This window comes from Scleropages formosus, chromosome 14 (assembly GCF_900964775.1).
Source record: "Scleropages formosus chromosome 14, fSclFor1.1, whole genome shotgun sequence".
NCBI classification, from domain to species: Eukaryota; Metazoa; Chordata; class Actinopteri; order Osteoglossiformes; family Osteoglossidae; genus Scleropages; species Scleropages formosus.
Genome location: NC_041819.1, coordinates 10324306 through 10337627, shown reverse-complemented (window position 1 = coordinate 10337627; position 13322 = coordinate 10324306). Strand labels below are relative to the sequence as shown.

Below are 13322 nucleotides of genomic sequence, written 5' to 3'. Positions count from 1 at the left end.
GCCAATTAGTTACTTCTAATCTGAGTGAAAAGATGCTTGAATCTACCAGTGAGGGTCACCAAACTAAGCGTCATTTACATATACTGTACTTGTTCTCTGAATGTTATGTGAAGCAGACTGTATGAGACAGGCAGTGAACACAGGGAGCTGACACGTTTTAACAAGAACTGAAAGGGCAGGAGACATGTTTGGGGTTTGCTATGGTTAAGCTTTCCAAAGATCTTTCCAAAACTCTCCTTTGCGAGGAAAAACATTTTTGAGTGAAAAGAACATTAAAGAACAAAGCAGTGTGTTAGTTTTCCCCTACAGCTCTGTATTTCCTTACTCCACCTTTGCACGCCTGAAAAGGGAACTTTGTCCAATTCCCCTGCCTAAACAGGATTTGAAAAAGTTTCTGAAATGTGTCTGGTTAATTTTTGCTACATGAAGATCAAATATGCTGTGTATGTTGAAGAGTCCATGTACACATGGTATTTTTTCTGACCATCAGTTTTAAATGCACTTGCATGCCTTTGCAGATCTGAATCTTCTTGAAATGCTTAAGTCATTCGGTCTGCAGTCTTTCTGACATGTCACTGAAGATGTCAATGTGCTCCACTGCTGGACAGCTGTTTGGCGCATCTGTATATTCTTTCTGCTCTCCAACTTGTCTGGCAATGTAACGGAACACGAGTAGAACAGCGAATATGCAGCTACTTGTGTCAAATGCAGTTTTTGATATGCTCTGGATGATGCCTCACAGAGGGTGTGAACGGTCACAAGCAGCACAGTGTGTATGTGTGATTCGAAGATTTTCAGCAAACTGCTCCCAAAAACCTTGATCTTCCAAATTGGTGAATGACGAGGTCCTTACCACATTGGGATTACATCATCTATAGTTATCCACCAACAAGTACTATTACATGAACAGGACAAGGGTTTATTAGTGGAGATGGCTGCAGATTTTGAACAGAACGTGTAAACAGTGTCTATTAAACTAAGGACTTTCTTCAATTTGTTCCAGACCACCCAACACTAGATCATTGTCTCCATCTGACAGCTACTGGGAACTGAGAAGAGTCAAACCAGATGACTCTGAAGAGTTAGCAGACCTTTCCCCTCATTACGTACCCATCTTCCAAACAATCGTTCATAATGTTTCCCTCATAAGGTGTCCTCAGCAAGGTTCCCCAGGAGAGAAGCACTGAGGTAGGTGTCACCGAACCAATAACCAAGTGCAAAGGTTTCTCCAGGTTAACTTTTCCTGTGAGAAAGATTCCGAAGGACAAGTGACCATTATGTAAAACATGGCAATAATAAAAGCTCAATCAATTATAAACATGCAGTTCTATAACTGGAGAATAGTGATAGTTTTGGACATGCAATACTGACCTGTGCACTGTTTCTTTACATCATTGGCTGGAACGGGTTGCACTGCAACCAGATATTTTGGCTCTGCATCTAAAATTGTGGCAGTAAAATGAAAAAGGTTAATGTACTCTGTGATGGTATGGACGACTGATGGAAGCAGCAGTGGAGAATTGAAGTAGTTGGACCAAAAAGGTTTATTTTCTTTTACTAAAAGGTATTCCTCAAAACACATTAACCCCCAACCAAGTACAAAACAAACATTAAGTTACAAAGAACATGAGGCTTATGAGCCATGGGCTTAACCCCTTGTATCAACATCAATGCATAGCTCTCCTGTTCACTGCATGAGAGTGTCTACATAAGTTTGCATCAATTCACCCTCCCCACTAGTGCCCTAATACAAACTTATATAGCAATAACTCCGCCCTTCTGGTTATACCATAACAGCCTCAACTATTCCAAAGTACATTTCCCCAAAAATTACATCCAACATAAATACTAAAACATACAAACAATACAGAACATTTTCTACTATAAATATCCCTACGTTACAACTTATAAAAACATTTATCACACTACACAATAAAACACCCCTGCCTAGTTGGTTGTGCCCAAGGACTCCCACCTAGATATGCCCCAAATAGTTCACTCCATCTGGTTTACAACACAAGGCACCAAACACAACAGAATACCAGACAGCTGCACGGTAAGGAAAAAGTCTACAGAAATGATCTTCTAAAAACAATAAATACATTCACTCTCCACAACCAGTTACATATACCTGCCATACCTTTATAAAAAAATATTATTAGTTAATGACAAACAGACAGATACCGGTAGGCCTTTCCCGGCACCCAATCTAGTTCAAACAAAAAGTGTTAAATGGAATACTAAACCAGAACAAGCAATATAACAGTACGAGGTGAAATGCATGTGACAGGCAACAACAGCAACAAGGTTCAGCATTTCATTGATGGTACTTTGTCGGCATCTTACTGATTCCTTGCAACCAACTTGCCTGTCACAGCTCAGTCTGTGACATACTCTATTGGAAATATTTTGAAGATAAAATCTGACTATTCTCCCTGATCTTATATATGTATTTCATATATTAAACTGGGGTCTAGAGGCCGGAGTCTACCATAGCAGACAGGACCCAAGGTGCAGGCTGTGCAAAGATGCCCCAAAACAGTCCAGCACATAGTAGCAGGGTGCAAGCTGAGACAGCGTATGAGACGTATAACCAAGTGGCTGGGATAGTGTACAGGAACATCTGTGCAGAATACGAACTGGAAGTCTCCAAGCCCAAATGGGAGACACCACCAAATACAGCTGAAAAAAGCAGAGCTAAGGTCCTGTGGGACTTCAAGGTCCTGACTGACAAGCAGTTGCTGGCCAACCAACCAGACATAGTGGTGGTCGATTGTGATTGATGTAATTTCAGATAGCAATATCAGAAAGAAGATTAAAAAGTACCAAGGGCTGAAAGAATAATTGGAACGGATGTGGAAGGTGAAGTGCAGAGTGGTACCAGTGGTAATGAGAATACTTGGGGCCGTGACCCCCACACTGGGAGAGTGGCTCCAGCAGATTCAAGGTACAACATCTTAAGTCTCTGTCCAGAAGAGTGCAGTCCTAGGAACAGCTAAGATACTGTGCAGAACCCTCAAACTCCTAGACCTCTGGTAGAGGACTCAAGCTTGAGGAACACACACATCACCCCATGTGGGGGTGAGAGGGAGATTGTAGGTATTATGGTTGAACGGTTTGGTGCATGCTGTGTTGATAGATACACACACACACACACACACACACACACACACACACACACACACACACACACACACACACACATTTTCTGAACCGCTTGTCCCATACGGGGTTGCGGGGAACCGGAGCCTACCCGGCAACACAGGGCGTAAGGCCGGAGGGGGAGGGGACACACCCAGGACGGGACGCCAGTCCATCGCAAGGCACTCCAAGCAGGACTCGAACCCCAGACCCACTGGAGAGCAGGACCCGGTCCAACCCACTGCGCCACCGCATCCCCCTGTGTTGATATACAACTGCAAAAATTAAAGCCAATGAAATTAATAAAAATGGGAACAACAGAAGTTCCAAAGGTGCCTTTGACAACATCCATAGGCCACATATTAAGCCACCAGGTCCTGGGCCCTTTCCCTACCTCTCTGCACTGGTATCTGAATCACATCTGGGACTCTTGCAAGTGTGTATCACCCAGCACTAATTTGGTGTGTGTAGTCTTAATCGCAGAGCTCGTGGATGTTGAGGTGCTCTGAATTCCAACAGCTTTCAAGAACTGGCACTTTGTTTGTTGTCTGCACTTTATATCTGAGACCAAGATAGTTTTTAATGTTGTGTGGTGCCTCTGTCTTCTTTTAGAAGAAGCCCAAAGTTTGTGACTCAGAATTTAGAATTCAGAGTTACCAGCTGCAGGGTCATGCCCTTTAAACATGTGATGTTTCTCTGCCTATTAAATGGTGTTTTTTTTTTTTCAAAACAAAGTTGTAAGCACCATGGTGAAACGATGAGTAGCACTCCTGTCTCACAGAGCTTAAATGGTGCGAAAGAGCATGTGTTTGATTCCTGCTCAGTCTGTATGGAGTTTGCATGTTATCTGCATGGGTTTCCTCCCACAGTCCAAAGAAATGCTGTTCAGGTGGATCAGTGACTCTAAGTCACCTGTAGTGTGTGAGAGCGAGTGCGTTCCCCTGATGTATGGATGAGTGACCCATTGTAAGTAATGTATCTAGCAGTGTAAGTCACCTTGCTGAATAGTGCGGGAGCTGATAGCAAGCTGATTTCCTTTGGACGAAAGCATCTGCTAAATAAATCTAAACGTAAATTGCCATCACCTTTTACGAAGCTGTCGGCTTAAGGAAAGGCTCTGTGCGAACATAAGAAAAGTGTCTGCCATTTCAATAAATGTAAATGTTTTGCCAATCTGACTAAACAGCTTAGCAATTTAACAGTGCTATTGTATTCATAAACAGTCAATTATCAGAGGTGACCATTATTTTTTCAGCTTTCAAGAGAGTACAGATACATCCAAAAAATTCCAATGTGCTCATGCTTCAGCATCTGTGTGCTTTTACATTCTTGGAAAATGAAGGAAAACCATAAGAACTCGAGTATTAATAACTGACACACTACTGTCTTCGTGGCTCTGCATTCTTTTCACAACCTGTCGCTGTCCTGCTAAGAAACTGTGGAACATTAAGGCGAAAAAAGTGAAGAGGAGCTCCTAAAGATGATTAATGTGCTGTGGGAAATGCATGTGAGAAAAGAGTATGAACATGTGGACTGCAGTGTGTGTGGTACAGCACTCTACTCCCTTCATGAAGGACCTTGATGAGGCTGCCCAGGGTACGAGCTCATGGATGACTGTGACAATATGCATGAATGCACAAGCTTGCTTTCTTTTCCTCATTTCAACAAGCGAAATCTCCAGGTCGTTGACATTAATAACGTATACCTTTGACACGTACTTCATAATGATGTTTTAGCTGTAACCTTGGCAAGCGACAGTCACATTGGTACCAGGCGCATGCATTCAAGCAATTATTTCATAAAAAACTGTATGACGCCTCCGTTCGTCTTCTTGCCACTTACCACCCCTGGCCTTTCCGGATTCATTTTATCGAATAAAGAAGGACCCGCACTCAATTCACTTTCGGTTTCAAGGGTCATACACCGGGAGCTCACCCATCTCGGCATGGTAGGGCACCCCATCTTCAGGCAGCTGGATGAACTGCTTGGAAAACATGGCGCCACCGTAGCCCAGGATGTAACCTTCCAGCTTGGTGTCAGGGTTGGGCCGCACAAACTTTAGGACGATGGTGTCCCCGGTGGCATTGATACGAACCTTCATGCTCTGTCTCCTTACTGGGGAAAGAAAAAATAATACTCTTGTACCTCGTGTTACAAGCATCCCGTTTTCAAAGACGGGGACATTTCCAAGTTTATGTATTCATTTTTAATTGCATTTTCTTTGCTCATCTGATTTCTGTGTCAAGTGACCATAGGCTGTGTTTTCACTTGTTGCCGTTAGATGGCGGTCAATAGCACTAGAGAAGGGGAGAGGGGGAGAGGGGAAGTGAAGCTTCAGAGAGCCGTGCGCAAGCCACTCCATCCAGCATATTTATGTGTTCTAGCTATATCTGAGACTTTTACATAAACAACCCAGAAACATAGAGGCATGTGTCTGTTGTTATGCTTTTTGATCACAAACTGAAGGTGACAAGATGCTCAAAAACATTTCTGAAATGAAATGGTCCCATGCTCCAGGCCAGAAGACTACAATTAGCCCTTTTAGCGTGAAACACTTTTTACCTCTAATCTTGTCTTATTTAACACATTATCCAACTCATTCTCTTTTCTCTACGCCACTTTGTCTTCCCACCGTGGCACCTAAAGCACAGGTGTAAAGCAGAACACAACATAACACTTCAGAGAAGGTGAGCATTGCATTAGTTTTATTTAATTTTTTTTTAAAAGTAAACAACTTCAATGATGCTTAATGTTATCAAAAGTTAATAAACTGGCATCCCATCAATATTGCATCATTGTATCATGTCTCATACCCACCGTTTCCAGTGCAAAGGAGTAATGAGATGTACTGAGACGCATTGAAAGAACTGGGGATCAAAATAGAATAATATCGTAACGGAAATTTTTAATTCATCATGACATTATCTGATGTTTTTAGTAGAGCCTAACCCATGAATAAATCGAGGGACTAAGCTGTATTACACATGTATTGATTATGACGAGCTGGTGGATTTACCAACAATTATAAACAAACTTCGAGGCCCAATTGTGTTCATAAGGTACAAGTGTACTGAATGACTTTAATTAAGGTGAAAACAGCACAACTGTTTCCATATGGGTCATTTGTTTAAAAAAAGTTTATAAATTAATTATTAATAATTATTACTAGACATTTGCAGCAGAACCTGTGTAAGTGTGATTAGGTAGGCCACTATTTTCTCTCATAAATCTCCAAATATGTAGTATCTATCTAGTCATTACTAGGAGTTTTATTACATACAATAGGGATTTTACAGAAAGTATCAAATCAGGTAACAGATTTGTGGGGTGATGGACATAAAGTTCAAAAATGAAATTAAATTGTACCTTTCATGGTAATCTATTCCATTCATCTTCAGAACAGGTTTTCCACTCATCATACCATATATAAAATGAAAAAAAAAAAAACACCACAACAGCTATATTTGTACCACTGCCTCTGCAAGAATACACCTTTTCATCAATTAGCTTAACAAATTAACACAAAAAGGTCTGTACATCAAACATTTATTTTGGGGACAAGTTTAACTCATTGATTGCCTGACCACACTTCATCCAAGAGATGAACCCAAAGACAAACTACTGTCTTCTGCCTTTTCTTTTAAAAGTTTTTCGCATGAACAGAATGGGGAAAAAAGAGAAAAAAGGAAAGAAATTCTGTAAGGCCAAATACACAAGCACACACAAATACATGCTTGCCATCAAAGGCATCCTTATGCTCCAAACTAAACACTGCAGAATGGCTTTTTTCTCCTGTGCCAACGACTCTAGCAGCATCCAACATCAACAAAGTTGCAGTGTCCGCTAGTGGTGTTTACTACAGGGAAAGGTTACCACTGGGTCTAATGAGAGCGCAGAATCTATTAAACAGAACCAAAGGACATGGATTTTACATGTTGTGGTGTGGATGTAATGCAGGAGAACTGCATCACTGGACAACAGGCTACAGATTGTGTCCTTTAAATACTCTAAGTGAAAAGAAAACAGCAGAGTCTTCTGCCTTTCAGGAAAGAGCAGTTAGCATGAAGGAGACTGCAGGGCCCAAAAAATTTCAAGAGATATGTCAAGAAGTGGCATTTCCCAATCTTTTCATTAACTATACACGAAAGGTGGACCAGAATACATCCATATATACTGTATTTCTGTCAAGTCAGATGCCTTGGCAAAAATATACATGGGTATAGGTATCTTCTTAACTAGTGCTATAAACCATAGCAATTTTCACTTGTATTATTTGGAAATCATTTATTTTGTGTTAACTGGTAGATTTTTTTCCTCATCTGTAAAATGCTTTTGTGACATATTAAGCTAAATTAATAGATTCGTTTACTGAAATATAAATGCTAGTAACTGGTATCATTTGAATGGGCAGCATATTTCAGTCAGTTTTTGCTGAAACAAAATGTTTGCTCTGGAAGAACACATTCATGAGAACCCTGAAAAGTAAACGCTAATAAAGCTCATTTAAAATGCATATAGTTTATCTCGAGAGGTGTTACAGCTCTCTCTATTATTAAATTCCATCCATTTACAGTACCAGTCAAAAGTCTGGGGACATCTGGGCAATACCTGCCTAGTTAAAAATGGACGGAAGAGTGAAAGCAAAGCAAGCAACAGGTGTCCTGTATCTCTGAGAACTGCCGCACAAGAGCTGGGAAGACATGTCAGCTCATTTCATGATCACACTTGTTTAACAAAGGGAAAAAAACTAGTTTCCTCCAAGTGTAATGAACATTTTTACTGGTCCTATCTGTAGCAAGGCCCACAGAACCCACAGCTGCTGGTGTAGCAGTAGGATGAGGAAACCAGATAGGAAACAAGAGCAGTGATAACAGTGCACTGCTAATGAAATTTTCCAACTCGCAGCTTTGGCATGCTGCTAAAGGACATTGTACTGTTTCGCAGCCCAACTTTGATTGTGAGTTCTTAATGTGCTGCGAAATACCAGTTCTTTGTGGGATAAAATTTTTGTAAAGGAAAATTAAATTTTTCAGTCCACAAAACCTGTACGACTTGCAGCTAGTCATTAACTTAAATCTAAGCAAATGAGAGATTGGACTGGCGAGGCAGTGAACATAAGGCGAGCTTTAAAGTTGAAGAAAACCTTTCCTTTTCCATCCATTTTTCATTTATTACTACATTAATGTCCATCAAGGTGCATTTTTCAAAACAACAGGATGGCTGTCGCACTTACAAATATACATCAAGTAATATAATTTCCCAGGTGAGTCACTCATTACCCTGAGTACATCAACATGCAAAAACCAGGAGTCCTTCAGCTGGCTGCCCTCATTAGACCAATTAGACCATCTTGATTATTGACATCCCTCTGAGGCCTGCAATCTTGTTGAGGTGTTAAACAAACAAAGGAAGCGAGGAGATATGTTTGAGAAAGCAGTCAGGAACCAAAGGCCTGGCAGGGAGGGCGAGCAATTAAACCGAATGTTCGGTGTGGCCACTGCAGGGCTGCGCTTGGTGGGCATCTGGGAGGCTCTCCAAGTCCCACTGAGCACCTTGGCAGCCCAAGGACTGCCCTCTCCAGCAGCATGTGTGCAATTTACTCACTCAACTTTTTTCATTCTAGTACTGAATGTACCAGGAGATAACACAAACGTGGGGAGAAATTTCTCAGTGTTTATAAAGTTTTAACATGGTGGATAATGACTGATTTGCTTCTAACTACTCTATAAAGAGGGGAGTGTGGCGGTGCAGTGGTGCAACTGGTTTGACCGGGTCCTCCTCTCTGCTGGGTCTGGGGTTCAAGTCCAGCTGGGGGTGCCTTATGACAGACTAGCATCCTGTTCTGGGTGTGTCCCTTCCCCCTCCAGCTATATGCCTTCTGTTGTCAGGTTAGGCTCTGGTTTGCTGTGATCCCTGCTTGAGACAAGTGGTTTCAGACAGTGTGTGCATGCACTTTATAAAGACCATTGTTTATCACGGCCCCCAATTCAAGCAAAAGATGCTCCTTATGAGCTATGTCTCCATACTTGAGGACCACTGTAATGACTTTGTCTGCTGCGAAAAGGTTAGTGGGTCATAGTGTAATATCTGAAATGGACTGGTGGCCTGTCAATAGTATACCTTTTGTATGTTTCCAGGATAGGCTTCTGGTCTCCACCGTCCTGCCTCCCTCGCTCACTTGCTCATTATAATTATCCACTTTTCCAAGATATATTCTATTCATCAACCAAATTGTATAGTTTCAACCCTGACTTCCTGCTAGCAAACATCCCTTCTGTAGAGGAAAGCTTTAAAAGTCTCCAGGATAATACCCAGACCAATCATAATCTTCAATGGGACTTGAAGAGAAACTGACATATAGCCTCTCGTGTGGGAGGTCTTCATTTTTTCTCTGTTCCTAAACTTTTATGAAAATAGTGTGGTGCCTTAAGAATGAGATCAGATACACAGAAAGGGCAATGCGCTCAACTGCCCAGCAGGAGAGGTACTAAAATAAAGGAGCCCCAGGGATTGTGATGCCTCTGCCATCCAGCTGTTTTCTCGTGCCAACGAGAGCACTGCAACCCCACTACAGTCCACAGCTGCAGGCAGGTAAAAATCCAACATGGACGGCAAATACAGTATGTGACAAAAATGTGCGTGAGGGGGTGGAGGGTCCTGTTGCTCAACAGAGGATGTTTTGGCAAATCAAGCCCAGAAATACAGTGCTTTAATCTTTGCCCATTAACTGATACCATACATGGGAAAAAAAAAACATTGGAATTTAGCAATAGCTGAAGAGTGTTCAACAGTGATCACATTTCACAGAACTGCTCAAAGAACACCATGGCTCTGAAAAAGGCTTTTCAATCACCCACCATATAAGTGATGAAATACAACAGCTGACTTTGTTATTCCTTCGTTGGATGTGTTTTTTCAGAAAGCTTTGATCTACACAACAATATGACAATAAGTTTGTACAGGAGATCCATAAACCAAAGTACAAACTACAAATTCTACTAGGTCCCTTTTTGTATTTTAAAAATAATTTACCATTAAAAAAAACTGCAAAATATTGCACCTTCACTGTTTCTTGACACATCTCCACATATTTTCAAACACCACATGGGAACAAAGTGGTGCCGAAATTTTACAATTCGACAAGTCTAAGTTTTACCACAGCAACAGCACCCGGAGGGACCAAACACACTCCAACAGCGACTGCGCATACACAGTCGCTTTTGGAGCCATGTCAAAAACAGCAGCGCCTTCTACAGATGTTTGGCACTCGAGAGAGAGCAGGACGCACTCCACACAATGCAGCGAGACACCTGGCAGAGACGCATGGACGCACACAGGCAGGTCTGCACAAAGAAACAATAACCCTGGAAACCGCCCTGCATTTGAAACTAAGGAGAATTTTCAATCAGTTCTTGTAATCTTAGTTTTAATTTTGCATACAGAAAGAATTGAATTTGTCGTATCACTGCGCTCTGATAAGCAAGGTAATCAAGAAGGCAGCCAAGGTTAAGTGGAGACCTTTTTTATGAGACTTTAAGCTCTCTTTGAAAAGTCCTTGTGTCTCCTCATCCTTCTTCTCACTCGTTCACACATTCAAACAAGCGGAGGAATACAGCGCACAGCGAAGAACACTGTGATGGAAAAAGCAAAACTCCGGACTGCAAACGTTTAACCAAAACCACTAGTGGGTGCGACTTTATTAAACAAAATTGCAAAACTGCTGTAAAGTGATGTTTTTCACAACAACGGTCTCTCTCAGTGCCATGAGTTTTCCCACCCTGCATTTACTCTTAACGCAGGGCAGACACCCACAGTAAATCCAATCCATATTGTTACATCTGTTTGAAACGTACTGTTGGTCATGCAAAAAAAAAAAAAAAAAAATCTGTCTTCCCAGGCTCTCACTGTACAATTAACATTACCTTTTCATCCAGTCCTCATTAAAACAAAAAATGGTTGCTAAAATAGAATATAATAGAAATGTTGTTTAGTATGCTCACTACAATAATATTTTTAATTTGCAGTTTTAGAGTCTTCATGTGATTTATTGTAATTGATTTATTGGAATATCATTGGAAATTTGTTTAAAATGGAGTTATAAAAAATTTCTGCTTCTGTTACTGCTTAGGAAGGATTGCTGGACACAGATTAAGACACAGTCCCTGTTCTGATTCTTTAAACATTCATGTAGCAACAGCTCCGTGAAACCGACACCTGAGACAGCTCTAACAGCACACCTCTCCAGCTGCTGCTCGCCTCTTGCAGGAGCAGGAAAGCAGTTCCACATGATCAATAAAAGAGGCTCTTCCAGCATTCCCAATACTGCAATGTGCATTGGCACGTGAGCACACATGCACTGTAAGCACAAACAGAACATGTACATTGTACTGTACAAAAACACTGAGAAATTTTATATACAGTGAACGTGTATTTGAAAAATTGTGTAAGTGAAACATTTTATATACAGCAATGCACCATTGTGTAATATGTCAGGTGAGGTGAAGACAATATTTTACTGCTGTGACACAATGCAAGCATGTGAATTATAAACACTGATGATGCATTAACTGCAATGGCATTCAAATGTGAAATGAAAGAGAAAATGGCACTGAGAGATCTTAGTGGGATTTACATCTGCTGCACACAGCATTATGATGGTGCATGTACTTGCCTCTGGGTCTCTGCGATGAGCTGCAGCCGATGAGCACAATCCCAGCCAGGATCATGATGCTCAGCTTGAGAAGCATGGTGCCTGTTTGAGGCTCACACAGGATGCAGGAACGACTTCACCAAGACTGGAGTTCGCCGGTGACTCGTTCAGCCCGCTGCAGATTGCCTAGTGAGTGATAGAGGCAGCAGGTTCAGCCAGCATCTATACCAGGAGAGGGAGGGGACTGCTGATGTCAACCCCCCCAAAAGACTCACTCTTGGGGGGTAAGTGAGTGGAGCTTTACTTTAATCTTCTCTTTCTTTCTTTCCCCTCCCTGACTTTATTCCCACCCTGCTGTATTTGCCAGCCCTGTGCTTGTTGTTGAATCTGATCCCAAGTTTTTCATACTGTTTCTCCCTCTGTGCTTGAATTCCACTGAGATCCCTGGTGCCGTGGAAACTCTACAGCTATCATTTTCTAGCCTATTGCTCAGGGAAGACATGCCCATTGCTATTGAAAGGCCAAGGGAGTGTGAGATGAGTGTTGCATTGCAGATGGGGAACAGAACTCTGTTCCTGTTTATGCCAATGACTCGTAGTCAACTTCCACAACAGAACATGTGCTGCTGCACTATTAACCACAAATCACTCTGACCTTCTTGCTCTGGTGTTCACATCCACTTCTACTGAGCCCAAAGGCAAACATCCTGGCCATCCTGCCAAAAGACCAGTCCCTAGATGGGGGTGGGAGGGGGGTGTGTCTGAACTGGACCTGAGACCCTCAAGACAAGTCTTTGATAATAAGCCAAGCTGTTTCACACGTGTCAATGCATGTGAGAACATTCCAGAAATTGTATTTCCTGGAATGATGTTTATGATGCATTTAACTCTCTATTAATCAAAAATTCTATATTAAAACCAATCCATACAATACCTCTACCTTGAGTCTCATATGCATTAGATTAACATACATATACATTCCACATAAATATTTACTCTTGTGAAAGATGGCAGCAATATGATTTCATTTTCAGACATTATGAAGATGACATAAACTGTGAGATCTCCCTCTAGTTCCTTCAAAACACTATACCTTTCCCTGACCCACTCCCCTACCGTGAGCAGGATATGTTTTACACCGAAAGAGTGACCTGGTCACTTCCTGTTCATCTTTGCAAATTGTGTTTTTTCTCAGAATCCAAGGGAGTTGTGACTTGAGCAGCAGGTCTCAGAGGGACAGCCTTCTGAACGGCCACGGCACCAAACCACAAGGAGAAAGTCAGCCTGTTTACATTAGTATAGCTGACAGATAAGATTTGACAAGGAAGCCGGCAATTTCCCGTCCCGTCAAGAGATTATATATAGAATTATAGCCATGTTGCAGACAGTTAGCTTCTGTCTCCCTCATGGCTGCTACAACATGTCTCTGTGGTGGCCCAGCCTGGAGGACGGAGAACTGCTTGACTGACCCCATAAATACCGAATGATACCAGTTCAAAAGAAACCAAAAGGTTCACATTGCAGATCTCTTT

The 13322-nt window shown here is 41.8% G+C and overlaps 1 protein-coding gene across 2 annotated transcripts in view; it reads right to left on the bottom strand.

Moving 5' to 3' along the window:
• The window catches only part of LOC108920446 (target of Nesh-SH3-like), a 28867-nt gene extending 16897 nt beyond the window's left edge, over nucleotides 1–11970 (bottom strand). For both annotated transcript variants that reach the window (XM_018729201.2, XM_018729202.2), the window contains exons 1-4: nucleotides 11813–11970; nucleotides 5077–5256; nucleotides 1372–1440; nucleotides 1111–1243 (exon numbers count right to left, since the gene is read on the bottom strand). In XM_018729201.2, coding sequence (XP_018584717.1) covers nucleotides 1111–1243; nucleotides 1372–1440; nucleotides 5077–5256; nucleotides 11813–11888 — 458 coding nt within the window. In that variant the 5' untranslated portion in view covers nucleotides 11889–11970. The remainder of the gene's footprint in view (nucleotides 1–1110; nucleotides 1244–1371; nucleotides 1441–5076; nucleotides 5257–11812) is intronic.
• Nucleotides 11971–13322: the final 1352 nt, after the last annotated feature.